The 21,199-nt window shown below is 43.6% G+C and overlaps 1 protein-coding gene across 4 annotated transcripts in view; it reads left to right on the top strand.

Moving 5' to 3' along the window:
* KBTBD12 (kelch repeat and BTB domain containing 12) overlaps positions 1–15,042 on the top strand; it is a 72,736-nt gene extending 57,694 nt beyond the window's left edge. For 3 of the 4 annotated variants that reach the window (XM_019797979.2, XM_019797977.2, XM_034658874.1), the window contains exons 6-7: positions 12,274–12,456; positions 14,722–15,042. In XM_019797979.2, the coding sequence (XP_019653538.1) occupies positions 12,274–12,455 (182 nt within the window). In that variant the 3' untranslated portion in view covers position 12,456; positions 14,722–15,042. Of the gene's footprint in view, positions 1–12,273; positions 12,457–13,079; positions 13,600–14,721 lie in introns of those variants that run through there. The other variant, XM_019797978.2, reaches the window with a different exon arrangement.
* The last annotated feature ends 6,157 nt before the right edge of the window (positions 15,043–21,199 follow it).

The following is a 21,199-nucleotide window of genomic DNA, read 5'->3' as shown; positions in this document are numbered from 1 at the left end:
CGTTCTTTTTTCTAGAATGCATCCAAGAATAGGAACACAGCCTCAGTATCCTGTGCTGAGCTGGCATACAGATCTATATATGTTTTATAAGTTTTTGCAAACTTGAAAGATTGACATTGATTTGTAAGCATGACACACGATTTTCTCTCCAATCTCCAAGCTGGGAAAGGCTAGGCAAGTCTGCTATCCCTGGACTGCAGGTAGCAGAAAGGCCTGGGATCCTGCAACACCGACATCACAATGGCCACAACAGAACAGAATTTAGGGAACTCTGTTCTTTTAAAAACTAACTCAGAAATACTTTCAAGCTTACAGAAAAGTCACAAAAGTAAAAAGAGCATAATCAATACACAGATTCACCTACTGCTAACGCGTTGCCTCTTTTGCTTCATTTAGCATTTGTTTAGTCACTGAATCCGTCTGGCCGTAGGTGTGTATATATTCACACATGCAGACAGATACAGAACTGTATTCTAATCATATGCGAGTAAGTTGCCCTTTACCCCTAAATACTGGAGTGTGTGGAATAAAAAGAATATTCTCTTACATAGCCACAGTGTAACTAACAATTTTAGGAATTTTAACATTGATTCATACTTTTATTTATTCTACTCTTAGTATTCTAATTTTGTCAATTGACTTAATAATGCCCTTTACAGCATTTTTTCCTCTCCATACCCGTCTACCATCAGTTATTGCATTTTGTCGATATGTCTTTTCAGTTTTCTTAAATTAGAAATATTTCTACATACATTTTTCCTTTTATAACATTGACATTTTAAAGTAATATGATCTTCCCCCTTTTTAAACAAAATGTTCCTCTTCTGAGATCCAGTTGTTGATTCCTTGTGATTAAATCCAAGTTATGCACTTCTGGCTAGAATATTACATCCCTGCTATGTTCTTCTCAGGGCATGACATCTAGAGGCAAATCAAGTCCATTGCCCCTCACTGGCAATGTTATTTTTATTTACCTGGTCAAGATATTGTCTGACTTCACCACTATATAGTTACTATTTTCTCCTCACAACTAATAGGCAATGTGCGAGGAGATGCTTTAAAACCATGAATTTTTTATTTTTTCAATTAATATCTCCCAGAAGTCATTCCATATCAGGTAATAGAGATCATCCTTGCTCATTTTTACAGCTGGGTAGTGTTCCAGTGTGTGTATGTATCATAGGAACTTTGTTCTTTATTTTTTGCTAAGGTAACTCCCCAACATCTCTTTGGACCAAAAGCTAGGGCCATCTCCCTGATTTTAACAAGGGACTGTAAACTGGGTTCCAGTCAAGATGGAGTAAGCACCTGTCACCCCGTCTCTGCCACTGAATGCAAGCAATACCCCTGGGCAGAATGCATGGAGCAGCTACCTGAGAACTCTGAAACTAAATGGTCGAGGGCAGATTGGGGAAGAAAACCAGAACTTGCGGTACCAGCAAATCAATGATAAGTTCCCCATTCGTTTCCCTTGGTACCCACTGGCCGAGACTCAAAGGCAGCCTGGAACCCAGAACTTTGCACCAAGTGTGGACAGAAAGAGCTCTAAGAGAAGCCCTCTACTTCCGTTTCAAGGAACAAGAAAGAGGACTGCATGGATCAGAGAGAGTGGGCGATATTGTCTTCTTCCTCATTTTCCATTCTCTCCCACCCCAGCTCTCAGGCAATGCCAGGTGGTGACTGACAGCAGCAGGCACTGGGCTGGCTGGCACCCTTCTCTCTTGACCAGGGGACCTTTGGTCCCAAGAGTGTGAGGAAAGACCCCATTGCCTTTCTCTCTCAATCTACTGGCCCTTACACCTGAAAGCAAACACATTTGAAGAAAGTGTGCAGCCGCGTGGGGAATCTAAAGCCCCAGGTTTTAGCCAGAAGACCAGGAAGGTGAACAAGGGAATTCCTAGGGGCAAAAAAGTGTCAGGAAGGTTGCCAATAGGAGCAAGCTCAAGAAAATGATCCCACTGCTTTTGGCTTTCGGCTCAGAGGAAACAAAGGTGCAACTGTCTTCAGTTGCCCTGAATTTGGGTTCATCTAACACCAGCCACCTCCACCATGCCGCCTAAGTTCGACCCCAAGGAGATCAAAGTCATATACCTGAGGTGCATAGGTGGGGCAGTCGGTGCCACATATGCCCTGGCCCCAAAAATCAGCCCCCTGGGTCTGTTCCCAAAAAAGTTTGGTGATGACATCGCCAAGGCAACCAGTCATTGGAAGGGTCTAAGGATTACAGTGAAACTGACCATTCAGAAGAGACAGACTCAGATTGAAGGGTACCTTCTGCCTCTGCCCTGATTATCAAAGCCCTTAGGGAACCACCAAGAGACAGAAAGGAGCAGAAAAACATAGCACAGTGGAAATATCACTTTTGATGAGATTGTCAGCATTGCCTGACAGATGCGGCACCAAGCTTTAGCCACTAATGCCATTCAGCTTTAGCCAGGTTCCATCTCTGGAACCAATAAAGAGATCCTGTGGACTGCGCACACGTGGGCTGCAATGTTATGACCGCCATCGACAGTCATATGGTGGAATGCTGGTTAGTTAGAACTACAAAGGAAAATATTTCAATAAAGGATCATTTGACAACCAAAAAAAAAATAGATCCATAAAGTTGGTTATGAGTTCCTGGGCTCATGCCCCACCTGCACATGGATGATTTAACCCTCAATGGTATACCAAAGTCTTTAAGAACTGATCTGAATAGTAATCACTGCCCAGTCCCTGCCTGGCCACTGCGTAACACACATGGAGAGAGCCCAGTGACATTGCAAGGGCTTTAAAAACTGACATTGGGAGCACAGACCACAAAAGGTAAGTGGGAACTGGCGTTGTACCTCACTGGGTCTGTTTTCTGCTTGGGAAAAAAAAATCAATATTTTCCATAGGATTTAAACAAGACCCAGAATCATACTATTCACAATGCCTACATGTAATTCAAAATTACTTGACATACCAAGAACCAGGGAAATATCAACATCTCACAAGGGAGAAGACAAGACAACATGCCAACTCTGAAATGGCACAGATTTTGAAATAACTGGGCAGACACTTTAAAGCAGTTATTGTAATGGGGTCCAAGAAGTGACTACTTTTGTAAGGCATGTAAAGATAGAAAGTCTCAGTAGAGAAATAGAAGTCATTAAAAAGAAGAACCAAATGGAAATTTTGGAACTGAAAAACAAAATAACAGGTTACTGAATGGGCTCAATATCACAATGGAGAGTACAGGAAAGAGTGAAAAATGAGTGCATTTGAAGATAGATAAATAAAATTATCCCATTAGAATAACAAAGAGAAAAAACTGAAAAAAAAGTGAACAGAGCTTGGGGACCTATGAGGCAATGCTAAGAGGTCTAATACTCATGTCATGATCCCAGAGGGAAAAGGAGAAGGAATGTGGGTGAAGAAAAGATATTTAAAGGAATAATGGCTGAAAACTTGCCAAATTTGGCTAATGAAATACACTTACAGATTCAAGAAACTCAGCAAACTGAAATAAATCAATCAGAGAAAGACAATTGTCATATGATCTCCCTCAGGTGGAATTTAAGGGAAAAATAAAACAAGATGGAATCAGAGAAGCAGACAAACCATAAGAGACTCTTAATCATAGAAAACAAACAGGGTTGCTGGAGGGGAAGTGGGGGATGAGGTAACTGGGTGATGGACATTAAGGAGGTCATTTGATGTAATGAGTACTGCGTATTATATAAGAATGATGAATCACTGAAACTAATAATACATTATTGTCAATTAATTGAATTTAAATTTTAAAAAAGAAACTCAGCGGACTAAAAACAAGATAAATTTGAAAAAAACCCACACCCAGACACATCATAACCAAACGTGTAAAAACTAAAGATAAGGAAAAGATCTTGAAGAAGCCAGAGAAGAACAACAGATAACATATGAAGGGAAAGTATTAAAATAAGTGTGGATTTCTCAAGCTAGGTCAGAAGGCAATGGAACAAAATTTGTAAGCTCTGGGAAAAAATTATCTGGAATTGTATATGTAGCAAAAATATCCTTCAGGAATGAGGGCAAAATTAAGATTAGACATTCTCTGATGGAGAACTGAGAGATTTATGGCCAACAGACCTGCCAACAGAAAGTTAAAGAAAATTCCTCAGATCAAAGGCAAATGATATAGAGAAAGTTGGAACCTCAGGAATCAAGGAAGAGAAACAGAAATGGTAAATACCTGGATAAATATAATGGACTACCTTTCTCCTTTTCAGTTCTTTAGATTATGTTTGACAGTTGATGGCAGAAATTTTAACATTGTCTCACAGTGTTTTCTTTTTTTTTAAGTTTTTATTTTATTTCCAGTTAGTTAACATACAGTGTTACACTAGTTTCAGGTGTGCAGTATAGTCATTCAACACTTCCATACATCATCTGTGCTCATCACAAGTTCATTCCCCATCACAAGTGCAATCCCCATCACCTATTATTTCATCCATCCCCCAACCCATCTCCCTTCTGGTAACCATCAATTTGTTCTCTGTAGTTAAGGGATTGTTTCTTAATTTCTTTGCCTCTCTCGCTTTTCCTTTAGTTTGTTTATTTTGTTTCTTAAAGTCTACATATGAGTGAAATCATATGGTATTTGTCTTTCTCTGACTGACTTATCTCACTTAGCATAATATTCTCTAGCTCCATCCATGTCACTGCAAGTGGAAAGATCTCATTCTTTTTTATGGCTGAGTAATATTCCATTATCTAGATAGATAGACAGATACATGATAGATGGATGGATGGATAGATAGATAGATANAGTGGAAAGATCTCATTCTTTTTTATGGCTGAGTAATATTCCATTATCTAGATAGATAGACAGATACATGATGGATGGATGGATAGATAGATAGATAGATAGATAGAAAGATAGATAGATAGATATGATGCCCATCAATTGATGAACCTTTGAGCTGCTTCCATATCTTGGCTATTGTAAATAATGCTGCTATAAAACATAAGGGTGTATGTGTCCCTTTAGATTAATGTTCTTGTATTCTTTGGATAAATACCCAGTAGTGCAATTACTGGATCATAACTATTTTTAACTTTTTGAGGGACCTCCATACCATTTTCCACAGTGGCTGCACCAGTTTGCATTCCCACCAACAGTGCATGTTTTTGTCCACACCCTCACCAACACCTGTTGTTTCTTGTGTTGTTGATTTTAGCTTTTCTGACAGGTGTGAGGTGATATCTCATTGTAGTTTAGATTTGCATTTCCCTGATGAGTGATGTTGAGCATCTTTTCATGTGTCTGCTGGCTATCTGGATGTGTTCTTTGGAGAAATGTCCGTTCATGTCTTCTGCCCATTTTTTTAGTTGGATTTTTTGGTTTTTGTGTGTTGAGTCTGATAAATTCTTTATATATTGTGGATACTAACCCTTTATTGGATATGTCATTTGCAAATATCTTCACTCATTCCATAGGTTGCCTTTTCGTTTTGTTGATTGTTTCCTTCACCGTGCAGAAACTTTTTACCTTGATGAAGTCGCAATAGTTTATTTTTGCTCTTGTTTCCCTTGCCTCAGGAGACATACTTAGAAAGAAGTTACTATGGTGAATGGTCTGACTGTGTTTTCAGTGTATGGTTGNGTTTATTTTTGCTCTTGTTTCCCTTGCCTCAGGAGACATACTTAGAAAGAAGTTACTATGGTGAATGGTCTGTGTTTTCAGTGTATGGTTGTTTTTTTTTTTTAATTTATTTAAAAGAGAGAGAGAGGGAGAGAGAGCACAACAGGGGGAGGGGGAGGGGCAGGCTGAGAGGGAGAAGCAGACTGCCCATTGAGCAGGGAGCCCAACTCAAGGCTCAATCCCAGGACCCTGAGGTCATGACCTGAGCCAAAGGCAGACACTTAACCACTGAGCCTCCAAGCACCCCATTTCCTGTGTATGTTAATGTTATACAGAGACGACCATTTCCCCAAGGGTAGACATAGGAACTATATGGTAGAAAGATTCCTAAGTTCCACTTGAAATGATAATATATTAATTAGTCTGTTAAAAGTTAAGTATGTATATTGTAATCCTTAGAAAACTACTAAAAAAAAAACTCTACAAGCAGGTGTGGCTAAAAACTCAAGATAAATTAAAATAGGATATTAAGAATATTCAAATAATTCAAAAAGAAGGAAAGGAGAAAGAAGGTACAAAAATAAAAGAAATAATAAAATAGTGAGAAGGGCCATATGCACCCCAATGTTCATAGCAGCATTGTCCACAATAGCTAAATCGTGGAAGGAGCCGAGATGCCCTTCAACAGATGACTGGATTAAGAAGCTGTGGTCCATATATACAATGGAATATTACTCAGCTATCAGAAAGAACGAATTCTCAACATTTGCTGCAACATGGACGGCACTGGAGGAGATAATGCTAAGTGAAATAAGTCAAGCAGAGAAAGACAATTATCATATGATTTCTCTCATCTATGGAACATAAGAACTAGGATGATCGGTAGGGGAAGAAAGGGATAAAGAAAAGGGGGGTAATCAGAAGGGGGAATGAAACATGAGAGACTATGGACTATGAGAAACAAACTGAAGACTTCAGAGGGGAGGGGGTGGGGGAATGGGATAGACTGGTGATGGGTAGTAAGGAGGGCACGTATTGCATGGTGCACTGGGTGTTATATGCAACTAATGAATCATCGAACTTTACATCAAAAACCAGGGATGTACTGTATGGTGACTAACATAATATAATAAAAAAAAACATTAAGAAAAAAGAAATAATAAAATAGTGACCTAAATCAAACCAATATTTACATTAAATATAATGGTCTGTTTTGGATAATTTTGTCTCATAGACCTTCCAAGCAGTGGTTTGTTCTTCCCTTGAGGACATTGCACACGAGGCACGCTCTCCTTTCTGCTCTGGCCTCTAGTGAGATCAGGAGAAACTGGCAGTCTATATACAGCCAGTGAAAAGAACTTTAGACACATTTATGTACCAACTTCACCTCGTCTTCCTCAATTTTATTTTTCTATCTTTATTTTCCCTCCATTCAATTTCCCAATTAATTTTAAGTTCTTTTTCACTGCTTAGAAGGAATATATCTTTTAAATATGGAAGGAAATTCTCCCCATAGCCTCATGTAAAGTAGTGGGAAATGCCCTCAATAATACTCCTATAATGAATAAAATGGCAAGTTAACATTTCACTGAAGAGCAAGTCAAAAGGAAACAATTCTACAAAGGACTAAAAAGATCCTGAGTTTTGGGTTTTCTGATAGTCTGATTGAATTCAAGGATGGGTACAGCCCAAGGCAGTCTACCACAGATGGAGTTTCTCTGACGTCTCATTATTGACTTCAAAAAAATTCATGTGAATTTGTTATTTATTTCATGTAAAATGATGTTTTAAATTGCTCACAATTAGAGGTGTCAGGATGCAGGGAGAGTTTCCTAACTTCTTTAATAATGAAGATGCTGTTGCATTAAGTGTGTCTATTTTTGGAAAATTAACTGAATTGAAAAGAGATTCAAGCTCCAGTTTCTTTCCCCTTGTTAGTGTGATAATGTTTTCAGAACTCAAACTCACATAAATACGTAAAAATGCCAACCACTGATTCCTCACTTTATGAGCTCTACTAAACTAGTAGAAATATAGGACAGCACCCAGGATGGCCCCATGGAGGTGCGCAACGCTGCCAGGTGATTCTGTGTGTCCGGGCTGGCGGGGTCTGCACTGTTCCTGAGAGTTCAAGTTTCCACAATCAGGCCTGTGTTCTAGTACAGTATCTCAGAGCTTTTATACTCAAGAAAACTCGCGGAGCACCTGGGTGGCTCAGTCAGTTAAGTCTCTGCCTTTGGCTCAGGTCATGATCTCAGGGTCCTGGGATTGAGCCCTGCATCAGGCTCCCTGCTCAGTGGGGAATCTGCTTCTGCCCCTCACCCCACTTGGGCTCTCTCTTGCTGTCAAATAAATAAAATCTTTTTAAAAAAGAAGGAAAGAAAACTTGCTGGTTGTCTTCTTTGCTTCTTTGCCACTGATGTGGTAATTTTCATTCCACGTAATTAAAGAGATTTCTAGAAAAGATAGTAATATGCGTACATGGTTTAAAAAAAAAAATGTCTCCTGGGGGCACCTGAGGAGCATAGTCTGACTCTTGGTTTCGGCTCAGATCATGATCTCAGGGTCCTGGGATCAAGCCCTACATCAGGCTCCCCACTGGGCATGGAGTCGGCTTGAGGATTTTCTCTCTCTCTCTCTCTCCCTCTGCCCCTCCCCCCCCACATGCTCACTCTCTTTCTCTCTCTCAAATTAAATAAATCCTTTTTAAAAATGTCTCCCCAATAAACACCGAAAAGAGCAGAAGGAAGTAAATCAGTGAAGAAAACTGTCTACTCTGAAATTGTAAAATGCCCCAGCCTACATTAATTTGAATAAGGACACCGGAAGCCTTCACCCAGCTAAAACAAAGCAAAAGAAGGACAGTAAGCCGGTGTGGCAGTGGTAAAAGATGCATTCCAAGATGGTGGCAGTAAATAAGACGGGAAAGGCTGTTTCATCTCAATAGGAGTAACAAGCAAGAAGATGGAACAGCTGTACTGGACACCTGTCATGTTTTACGCACTGGCAGCCTTTCTAGCAGCAGTGCCCACAGCCACAGCAGCCAGCCGTGTGAAGGAGCAGTGGTAGCGCTCTGCCCTGATGGAGCCTCCCGCCAAGCCTCCAGCTCTCCTCAATCTGTTGAGCTACCTTCCTTCCAATAAATCCCCATTTTGCTAAAGCCAGCCCAAACTGATTTCTGCTGTTGCTACCAAGAACCCTAACTGATACAACAGGCATGACCCTTCTGCATTCAATAACTTTGAAAAATATATGAAACAGAAAATTTTACAAATCATAAGGTAAAAGGATAAATCCACAAAAATTGCATGGACTTTAAGATACCGTTCTCAGGGGGCGCCTGGGTGGCACAGCGGTTAAGCGTCTGCCTTCGGCTCAGGGCGTGATCCCCGCGTTATGGGATCGAGCCCCACATCAGGCTCCTCCACTATGAGCCTGATTCTTCCTCTCCCACTCCCCCTGCTTGTGTTCCCTCTCCCGCTGGCTGTCTCTATCTCTGTCAAATAAATAAATAAAACTTTTAAAAAAAAAAAAAAAGATACCGTTCTCAGAAATTGACAGATCAAATAGATATTTTTTAAAACCTAAAACAAAAAGAGATTTAGACCTTTGTGTTAATTTAAGCTAATTACAGTTAAATAAGAGTTCAAAAGCAGTTCCTCAGTCTCACTAGCTACATTTCTAATTATTCAATAGCATGTGTGTCTAATGGTTGCTGTATTGGACAGCATGGATTATATAACATTTCCTTCCTCACAGAAAGTTCTATCGGACAGAGTTGGTGAAAGAAAATGTGATACACACGTACATGCAAGCACACACACGCACGTGTGTGCATGGGGGAAATTACTCAACCATGAAAAAGAAGGTAATCCTTCCCATTTGCCGCAAGGATGACCCTGGAGGACTTATGCTAAATTAAATAATCTGCACACAAAAAAACCCCAAATACTATGTACCATCTCACTTATACGAGGAATCTAAAATAGTTCTGTCAAGTTCACAGATGTGGAGTGTGGAATGGTAGTTGCCAGGGAGTCGGAGTAGAGGGAATGGTGATGGTGGTCAAAGGCTACAAACTTTCAGTTATAAGATGAGTTAGTTCTGAAAATCCAATGCATAGCATGGTGACTGTAGTTAACAATACTGTATTACATAGTTGAAATTTGCTTTAGTGTTCTCAACGCACACACACACACACACACACGTAACTATGTGGGGTTATGCATATGTTAATTAGCTTGATTATGGTGTTCATTTCACAATGTATACTTTAAATGTATAGTTTTTGTTAATAAACCTCAGAAAAGCTGGAAAAAACTAAATATTCACTTTCATACCTAATTTTGTATTTGTAATTTTGTAATATTTTCCTTCAAGAGGACCACCAAATTTGTATAAGATTTAGGCCCCACTTATTGGTCTCATCAATAAGCTGTGAAAAATACAGTGATACCATGATGTCCTCCTTCATTCAACAACTTAGTAGGTATGAGCACAGGTCTTAAGAACTACATATCTGGGTGCATATTCTGGTTCTTCCACATCTAACTGTATGCTGTAGGCACAGCACTTAATTGCTGTAAGTTTTTCCTAACCTATAAAACTGGAGAAACAATAGTATCTGCTCACAGGCTTAGTATGTGGATGATATAACATGATGCATCAAATGCAGCCAGCACATTACGCACAGTACACAGTATGCATAGAATGAATATCAGCTCTACTATTTTATGATGTTTGGGGAGTGAAAATTCTTACAGAAAATGCAGGTGAAAAAAGACATTTTCAGGAAAATTAAATCTGAAAGAGTTTGTGGTAGACCTCCTCTAACATATGTACTTCAGGTGCAGGAAAAGTATCTTAGACGAAAAGTCTAAGATGCAAGAAATAATGAAGAGCAATGAAGTATAAATGTGTGGGTTAATTCTAAATGAGCATTTATTGTATAAAACAATAATGATAGTGTCTTGCAGAGCTAAAAGATATATAGAATTAAAACACACATCAACAGTAGCTAATAAATTAGGAAGACGGTAAATATAATTAAACTATTCTAAAGCCCTCCAAGAAGAGGGTCAAGTATTGATTGTGTTTAGGTCTTGATAAGTTAAGTATGCATGTTTACTTTTTAGGATAACCACCACCAAAATAGAAACGGTTATAACTTCTAAATCAGTAGAGCAAAGGAAATGGAATGATAAAAAATACTCAGCCAATCCAAAAGATGGCATTAAAGGGAAAAGAAAGAACAAGACAAGGACAATCCACAAATGAGGTGGCAGATTTAAACCAAAATATATCAGTGATTGCGTTAAATGTAAATGGACTAAATGTTCCAGTTAAAAGACAAAGATCATTAGAATGGTTCTTAAAAACCTACTTTTTAGAATGTATAATATCAGTCAAAAGAATGCTGGTGGAACTTATTCTAGAGTAGAAGGATCATTCATAATGATAAATCTATAAATGGTAAAATTTATATGTATTTAATAACTCAAATATGTAGACTAAAAATTGACAGTACTAAAAGGAGAAACAGACAAATCCACAATATTAGTGGGATGTTTTAACACAGCTCTCTTAGTAACGGGAAGAATAAGTCCACAAAAATCTGTATATACATAAGAGGGTTGGCTAACATGACTCAATGAAAGCATATGGAACACTGCACCAACAACTACAAAATAACCATCTTTTACAAGCATGCATGGACCATTTTCAAACATTGACTTCACTATGCCAGGACTAGGCACTTACACATACATTATCTCCTCTGATCATCGTAGAATTGTGAAATAGTCATCTAGGCTGGAAATCTTCCATTTGCCTCTCCAGACTCACTCTGCCCCATTATCTGTCATGCTCTGTGTCCTGTGAAGTTGACAAATACTGGGTGCATTCACAGATGCCTTTCTCCTCTCACTTCTGGTTGGGTTCAGCCAGTGGGAGGCAAGAGCAAAGATTGTTGGGTGAAAGGAGGGTAGAGTCAGGGCATTTACTGTCCCTGCCCCCTTCCTGTGGGGTTGCTGAGGATGGCTGCTCCATCTTCCCTGCCTACATCTGCTCCTGCCAGGCTGAACTCCTCAGACAGCTGCCCTCTCCAAGTCCAGTACCCATTCCTCCCCTTGCTGCTTCTCAGGTCTAGGGGTGGTAATGGCCTTTGCTGTTCTTAGTGGGTCTTCCTGAACCCTGCCCACACCTTTCCAATAGTCCCTTCACTAAATTCTCTTCAAATCACCCAGTTAGGCTGTGCCATCTGTTTCCTGCAAGAGTCCTGGCTGAGTATTAGCATCCCTGTTTGCCTTCAAGGAAACGTAAGCTCAGGGAGGTCAGCAACTCACACAAGGTCACAAGCTGTATCTCCCCTCTAGATGTAGAAATAAGGACAATTTCATTCCTAGCTCCCAACATTAATAAATTATTAAATTTAGACAAGAGTATGCCTTGTTAATATGTCAATTATTCAAATAATTTTTGAATGTGAGTTGTGACATGGCCTCTTTTAGTTTCTTGAATGTCAGGGATGTTATGTCTTCCATTTGAAGTATGTTTATTCAGTTGTTTGTTCATTAACTTTTGGTGCTTGATGACTTTTAGAGGAAGTTGTTCAATAGAGTGAAGATGACCTCTGCATTTCATACCCCCATGATATTTTGTCTTCCTACTTTGCTCTTTTTCAGATCGACATGAGGTTATCTCCAAAGAAATTTTGGAGCTGGACCCATGGGAAAACCAATGGAATGTTGTAGCCATCAATGTCCTCATGCATGACAGTTATGATGTCTGCCTGGTGGCTAGGATGAATCCCCGAGACCTCATCCCCCCGCCTTCAGATCTGGTGGAAGAAGGCAATGAGCACTGAGGTCAGTGTTTGCTGTAGGACCTCCTGCTGTGTCTGCACAGGAGGCATTAGGAATGGAGAGAGCCCACAGGCACCAGCCAGTCACCCTGGACATGTGTGTTACATGCATAGCGGTCCCTGTGCAAAGCAGTGTGTGCTGGATGCTATGCTAGGGACTGTGCAGTGTCTGTGCTCGGGGACCTCTGGTTGGCTAGGATGGACAAGAGATTGTAAGGCCAAATGTGGCAATGTCACAGGAAGAACACAGGGTGAGCGCCATAGGAATCAAGGGATACAGGGACCTCACACTTCCAGGGACTCAAGGACAGCACTGCCAAGGAGCAGGCCTTTTACCAGGGCCTCGGATGGGGAGGAAGAAGCAGCCCCATGGGTGCAGCTCTTGGGGACACCCCAGAAACAGCTGAGCCACTGCCCAGAGCTGGGTCAGATTGCCTGGGCCATAAGCTCTGTTACCGAGGCTGGAAAAGGAGATTGTAGATAAGTGACCAACACCTGGAAAATAAGAACTTCGGACCCGGTCTCTGAGCAGGAGAATCATCTCAACATCTTGTGATGTTAAAGGAAGACTTCTCTCTGTGCTCTGTTCCAGTTTCAGTCTTACAAAGACTTTCTATTCTCATATAGAATACTCCTACTGCAGCAGCATTGCCCAAAATGGGGCTAGCGGTGGACCACAAGTTCCTAACAGCCCAGGCACTCAAGCCCGACCACAGTGAGCAGAGAAACTCCACCCTCAGTCAGGTCTGTGTCAGGGACCAATATGGAGAGCTCTGTTGCCCTGGCCCACTCTGGGGGTATTCTGGACTAGACTTATTCAAGCTGCCCTCCAGCATACATGACCCTTTGCAGGTGGCCCTGGCCAGGCTCTGGAGTGGAGGACAGAGAAAGCACATCCCTTTGGCTGCCAGCTACCTGCCCTCTTACCAAGCCTTTGCGGTATTTTCCCTAAGACTGCAAGTAGGGATGGAGCTGCCTGCTTCAGCCCACAGTTGAGCATAATCAGACAACAGCCACTCCCAGAATATACTTTAAGGGTGACATTTAAACGACACATGGGGAATCCATCTATTTCACTTGCCATCCATACTTCTGGAAGCACAGTGGATTCAAAAGAGTGCACTTTTGATAGCTCTTCCTCGATAACATCTCCAGAGTCTCCCATTGCACAGGGCTCTTTTTTAAACAGGAGCGGTCAGTAAATTCCCTAGACCCTTCCCAGAGGGAGAAAATGCTAGATGGAGACAGCTCTTGTTTGGTGCTGAGCTGTGTGGCTGTGATGACCGTCAGCCCATGTTCCCAGGTTCCAGCTGCTAAACCAGGCAGAACAGACAGGTCCACGGAAGCTGGAGCCAGTGGGAAAACTGCTTCTGCCACCATGAAGGGGGTCCTCTCAGACCCAGTGCAGGTTGTCTCCAAGGAAGCCATGCCTGTCACTTTGCGGTGACGCCACTTGGAACCTACATAGAGCCGAGTGTACTTTTAGGCGGTCATGCACACGTCCATTCCCCAGTGTTTACACAGAGGGTTTTAAGAGCACTTCTTCCGTGAGTTAAAAAGAGCTGACCCTTCTCCCTGGCAGAGGCTCATCATCGGTGGGCGTTTTCTCGCTGCAAAGGCAGAGCAGTTCCTCTGAGTGAGCTGTGCCTGGCTGTGGCAGCTGTGGTTGCCGAGAGCCCCCACAGCTCTGTTTCCTCGACTTCCTCTTAGCGGAACCACTGCTGCACCCACAAGCACATACTAGAAGCCGCCACACTTCCCTGCATCAAGGAGGCCTGGTCAGTGTGTCATGGTACATCTTGTCGATGCACTGGGTTTGAGATCTAGGCTCTAGGGCCAACCTTGCTGCTTCGCTAGGTGTGTGATCTCTTGGGCAAGATCACCTTTCCAAAGCCTTATTTTCCCCACATGCAGAAACGGGAGAAAAACCATTTTTAGGGTTGGTATGAGGACTGAGGGAGAAAGCGCTGAGCAAAGTGCCCGTCAGATATGAAAACAATGAACAGCCTTTAGCTGCCATTATTTCTAGAAGCATTATTGTCGCCCGCATTTCCCGAAGCACAGCGCCCTCAATGACCCAGTACTTGCGTGGCCTCTCGCGGGGTGGTAGGGGAGCTATGCGTTCGGTGTGAGATGGGCCTTCATTTCCCAGACTCAGCCTCCCCGCTCCTCCAGCTGGTGTGCAGATAAATAAGCAGGGCTTCGCTTTTAGTGTCTAATTTAAGCCCTGGGTGCTTCTTGTCTGACTTTCACATTTTGAACCCTCTAGACTCCTGTTGTCAGAGATTGTCAGAGACCCAGCTTTGAATTCCTCCCGCTCCAGTTTTCCCCGCAACTGAAGGCCATCTCTTCATGCAGGGACATGTATGTCATGGAGTGCTCCTAGAAAACTCTGACTCTTTGCTAGTTCTTATCTTCGTGAGGCAGGATTTCTGGCCACAGCACACAGAACACAGCAGGGAAACGGTCTGGGTGCCGAGGTTGGCAAGCGGCGGTGGCTGTCAGCACGTCCGGGACCTGCTGGCGCCCACCAAGAAACCGCCGCTGCCCTCACTGCTTGACTTTATAATGAGCAGATGCTTTCAGTTTGACTGTGCGAAATAAAAATTGACTAATGAAAGATTGCTTTTGTTGTTTTTCTTATTGCAATTCAATGTAGCTTTCTCCTGAAGAAGGGGTTCCTGTGCCTGGGAAGAGGGCTGACTCCCCAGAAAATCATGGGAGTGAGCAAGGCCCAGAGGCCAGGACAAGTGGAGGGGGCGGGGGAGGGCAGGAGGTGGCCCTGTTGCTGGGATGGTTGATGCACTGGAGGCTGTCGGGAAAAGGAGATGAGGCGAATCACAAAAGACTTCCAACGCCACACCAAGGAGTGGGTCTCTGCCTTAGCACCCTGGTTTCAGGCAAGGAGGTCCTACGGGAACAGCCCACCACAGCGCAGTGTGGACAGACAGGGTAAGAGCAGACACGCGCACGAGTCCCCGTAACAACCTGGGAGCAGGAAGGGTAGAACAGCGAGTCTATTGTTCAGAAATGGAGTGTGTCTAGACGATTCAGAGAGGAGGGAGATGCTGGGGGCTTTTCCACAGGACAATGGTAATCAGCAAAAACCAAACACCAGAAAATCTTCTAAGGGGTCATGCCTCTCCAGCGGTGACCCTGAAAGACAGCCACCATCCAGACAGCTTCAGCCATTCACACCAGGCCCGGCTGGGGATTACCAAGACAGAGGAAAGGCTTTGGGATGTAGTCAAGTTACCCCACTTCTTTGCCAACCCTCGGAGCCCCAGCTGGTCCTCATCCTTGTTTGCAGCCACAAGGAGGAGGTCCCAGCTCATCAGGAAATCCTGCATGAACCAGTCGTGGAAGCCACTCCTTGCACCTCGGCTACTGTAACAGGCCATAGGGCACTAATTCCACCCAAGGGACATGGAGGGAAATCTCTGGAGGACTCGTAGAAGGGAAGGGTTTTCTCTGCCAAGTCTTTCCAAGTCCGCGTGCCCCTGGAGCTGCAGCCACTGCCCTGCAGTGACAAGGAAGCAGATGGGGACCGCTGCAGCTGATTCACAGATGGGGACAGGATGAGGGCATGGAAAGACCCAGGTCCTAGATAACACCCTGGAGCCACCAAATGACCCAGCCACAAGACTCTCTGCTCCACGCCACTTGTTATGATAAAGGTTCCCAAGTGGTCGGGCTTCCTTGAGTTACTTGCAGCCCAAGATTTCCATACTCCAACCTTCGCCCACCACAGCCACTTTCTCTTGGGATTACATCAGACACCCCTGCCAAAGCGGAGGACTCAGTCAGTGACAGTTGCCGGGATGTCTGGTGACAAAGTATCTTCAATCACTCCAGTGAGATAAGTTCTGCATGCCGGGCCGATGGTTCCGAGCTACCTTGCCCGTATTTGCCTCTCAAAATATCCACATTTTTGTTTGCTACTAATCTCACCCATCGCCTGTCTCAGTGAATAAAACGTCACCAGGGCGTGGTCACGCTCCTCACGTGTGTTTGGCCTGTGGCTGCTTTCCCAGGGAAGCAACAGAGCCCAGGGTTGTCAAGTAGACATTCTGCCCTACAAAGCCTAGACTAGTTACTACCTGGCCCTTCACAGAAAAGGTCTGCCAACTTGCAGTGCATTCCATCAAATTTTCTTGAAGAAAAATACCGAGCTAAGGGAATATATAAATTATGAAGGAAAATAAATGCCTATTCCTTTGTTTTCACATCTAAATCATGGTTCTGTTCCATTCTGCTTTCCCTCAACAACATGGCTGGAAAAGAGTGTTCCATATACTTTCTTTTTACCAGCCGCATAGTGTGCCATCATAGACTTGCCATAATTTCTCTAACGAATTACCAAGGGATGGGGACTTCAGCTGCTTCCTCCAGCTGCTATTTGAACAGCTGCTCTATTGCTGTGAGCTCTGGCACCAAATTCCAGGCTAGCGGTTGTTTGAAAGGTGGGCTTTGCATGGCACACGGGCTCTCTGTGGAAGCCAGGAGCCTTAGAGAGAGACGCGGGGGCCTCCGGCTGTGCTGCACGTGGTCTCAAGCCACGCCGTGGCCTGTGGGCTTACGGACAGACGTGACAGGTAGCGGCAAGGTTGGGGAGCAGAGTGGATTCGTGCCAAGGCTGGTCTGAGCTGCACAGAGAGGCTCAGCAGGAGGGTGAGTGGTCAGCGCTGAGAGGAGAACCCGACGTGCAGCTGTGGTCGCAGCCACCGAGGCAGGCCAGGCCCGTCCTGCGGTGCTGAGAGACCTTGCACTGGGTCCCCTCTGCTGCACTCAGAAACGGCAACCAGAGCTTCTGGCACCACACCAAACCCAAGGCTCTTCATCCCCGGGGGCACCTCCTTTGGGTCAGATGCATGATCTCAGGCCCAGCAGCCCCTACCGATGGCCTGTTTCTCTGCCTTCACAATGCTGGGGTCTGGAGAGCCCCATGCTGAGGGGAGCATGCCAACACTGGTCTACAGCATTTGAGGAGCGGGCCCTGGGAGGGCAGACGAGGGAGAGGGCAGAAGCGAGGAATGTCCCCATGGCACAGATCCGACAGCAACCCCCCCCCAGATGGAGCCACTCTCCCCTCTCCCCATCTCCACCTGGCACGACCAGGGCTTCCCTGAATAAAGCGAGAGGCCCCTTGCCACGGAGGAGCTGCTCGGAGGGGAGCTGTGGGAGGAGGGTCACAGAGTGCCACAAAGCAGTCCACGAAGCTGGTCTTTCCCACTCTTCTGAGCCATGACGCAGGGCCCTGCCCTCGACGAGTGCGCGTGCTGGAGGAGGGAAGAACGCACACACAGTGAAGGGACGTCTTATGAGGGGTTAGGGTCTACACTCCCAGCAGGAAAAGTGCCGTGTAGTTCATTGTATCCCTGCATTTGTTTTCTGTTGCTGCCAGAATAAACGACCACAAATTCAGCGCCTCAATACAATACAAAGCTGTGATCTCACACTTCGGTAGTCTGAAAGTCTGAAACAGATGTCAGAGAGCTAAAATCAGGGTGTCTTAGGACTGCCCTCCTTCAGGAGGTGAGACTCTAGGGTCAAACCCACGTCCTTGCCTTTTTCAGCCTCCAGAGGCCACTGGCATGTCTTGGCTTGTGGTCCCTTCCTTCAAAGCCAAGGATCACATTGCTCTGCCTGCCCCTATCGCCGGCCCTGTCTCCCACTTCTGATCCCTCTCCCACTTCTAAGGATCCTGTGCTGGCACTGAGCCCGCCCAGATATCCAGGATCATCTTCCCATCTTACGGTCATCTGGCCAGCAGCTTAATTCCCCTTTGCCACAAAACGTTTGATATGCAAGGTTTCCAAAGATTGGAACGTACACATATGGGGGAAACCATTCTTCTGCCTACCACACTACCTAATGCCTAACAATCCCATTATGTATGTCTGTGCACGACCTGTGCAGGATTTCACAGGCACTCCAATGGTTGGGGGCCCAGGGGTAACAAGGCAAGTGTAAATGCAGATGCATGACCATGAGAGTTGTGGTCTCAGAGACCTCTGTACATCCCTATGGGGATTGGGGGCGAACCGCGAGAAGGGAAGGCCCTCCTTGCCTGCAGGATTATTTCCACTCTGTTTTAACATGAAGCCTCTGATACAAGCCATAAGACTCAAAGAAGTACAGTAACCACTAACACAAGCCATAACCTAAGTTAAATGCTTCTCTGGAACAAGCAAAGTGACAGAAACTGCTGGGGAAGCCCAGGGAAAAGGACTCTTTGTTTTAGAGGATGCTGGGGACTCACAGGCAGGAGACCCTCAGGCTTGGGTTTGCTGGATGGACAAAGAAGAAGGGTGTTCCAGGCTCAGGAGCAGCCTAGGCAAAGGCCCCAGCACGAGAAAGAGCCTGGTGTGTTCTGGATACAGAGAGAAGCTCTGTGCCGGCAGTATGTGGACTGGTGGCTGGAGAGGTAGATGGGACAGGCTCAGAGGGACCCTGGGTGCAGACTCATGGAAGCCAGCATGAGATTTTATAAAGATCACTTTGATGACTACACCTCAGGATGGACAGGTACAGGCCACCTCATAGAAGGCTGTTGACAGACTCCAGGCAAGAGGCCAACCAAGGTGGAACAGTGGGAATGAGGAGACAGACCCCCACATTGTTCAAGGATTGACTGCACAAGGTAAATGAATAGAAATTTAATTACAGTGCACTACTTGGGTCTGAAGTAAATGATTTTTTAAAAGACAATTGACTGTTTCAAGAAATGAGCAGAAGAATGAACAGACATTTTTCCAAAGAAGACATACAAATGGCTAACAGACACATGAAAAAATGCTCAACATCACTTGGCATCAGGGAAATACAAATCAAAACCACAATGAGATACCACCTCACATCAGTCAGAATGGCTAAAATTAGCAAGTCAGGAAACAACAAAGTTGGCGAGGATGAAGAGAAAGGGGATCCCTCCTGCACTGTTGGTGGGAATGCAAACTGGTGCAGCCACTCTGGAACACAGTATGGAGGTTCCTCAAGAAGTTAAAAATAAAGCTACCCTATGACCCAGCAATTGCATTACTAGGTATTTACCCAAAGGATATAAAAATACTGATTTGAAGGGGCACATGCACCCCAATGTTTATAGCATCAATGTCCATACTAGCCAAACTATGGGAAGAGCCCAGATGTCCATCGATGGATGAATGGATAAAGAAGATATGGTATATACACAATGGAATATTACTCAGCCATCCAAAAGAATGAAATCTTATCATTTGCAACAATGTGTACAAAACTAAAGGGTATTATGCTAAATTAAATAAGTCAGTCAGAGAAAGACAAATATCATATGATTTCACTCATATGTGGAATTTAAGAAATAAAACAGATGAACACAGAGGAAAGGAAGGAAAAATAAAATAAGATAAAATCAGAGAGGGAGACAAACTATAAGAGACTCTTAACTAGAGGGAACAAACTGAGGGTTGTTGGAGGGGAGATGAGTGGGAGATGGGGTAACTGGGTGATGGGCATTAAGGAGAGCACTTGATGTAGTGAGCACTGGGTGTTATATACAACTGATGACTCACTAAACTCTACCTCTGAAACTAAACAAAATAAAAAATTATAAATAAATAATAAATAAATATAATAAAGGACAATCGATTAAAGTAAAACTGATAATAGTTATTGTGGGTTTTATGACATATGCAGAAGTAAATTATATAAAAACAACAGAGCAAAGGATAGGAATTGAGAAATAAAGCATATGCTGTTAGGAGGGTTTTGTGCTATATATGAAGAGATATAATATTATCTGAAAGTAGAATGTAGTAAGTTGATGATGCATATTGTAAACCCTAGAGCAATTGCAGCAAAATAAAATTTAAAAGTACAGCTAACAATAGTGATGGTTAAAGAGAATACTAAAACAATTGCTAATGCAAAGGAGGCAGGAAAAGAAGGAAAAGGCACAAAGAACAGAAGACAAATCAAAAATGAAGAGCAATATTGGAGATGTAATTACAAACATATGGATACCTACACTAAATATAAATAAGCTAGACACTCAAATAAAAATTCAGAGATTATCAGACTAGATTAAAAAAAAGCAAGACTTATCTTGAAATAGAAGACGATAGCAAACTCTAAAAAGATGTTAAGAAGGTCTCACCTAATCAGGGCTTCCAACCCCAGCAGGGTATTTCCAGCATCACCTGCCAATGCAAACATAACGTAAGCCACACCTATCATTTAAAATTACCTAACGGCCTCATTAAACAAAGTAAAAGGAAATGGGTGAAATGAATTTTAATAATACATTTTGTCTAACTCAATATATCCAAAATATTGTCATTTCAACACATAACCAATATGAAAAAAATATCAATGGGATATTTTACACCTTTTTTACAAGTCTCCAAAATCCAGGGTACATTTTACTCCTGCTGCACATCTCAGGACAATGCACAGGGTACATTTTACTCCTGCTGCACATCTCAGGACAAGCACAGCAAGTGCTCAGTATATTCCCTCTCTCCTTCCCCTCCTGACAGCCATTCACACTGTCCCCGAGTCTCCAAAGAACAATGCAACAGAGACATGCTCACCTGTGTCTACTCAAGGGCCACTGTGAGCGCTCAGGTCCCCCAGACCCCACCCTCTGGGACATCTGGAAGCACGGCTGCCTCACACTAGCTTCCCTGGCCTCTGCTGGCTCCCTCGCAGTGCAGTGCAGTGCAGCTGCGCAGCCCCCCCGCCGCAGACACAAGGCTTTCTGGGAC

The sequence above is a fragment of the Ailuropoda melanoleuca genome, chromosome 4, assembly GCF_002007445.2.
Source record: "Ailuropoda melanoleuca isolate Jingjing chromosome 4, ASM200744v2, whole genome shotgun sequence".
NCBI lineage: Eukaryota > Metazoa > Chordata > Mammalia > Carnivora > Ursidae > Ailuropoda > Ailuropoda melanoleuca.
Note: the sequence above shows the minus strand (reverse complement) of the source record. Positions and strands in the feature narration are given on the sequence as shown.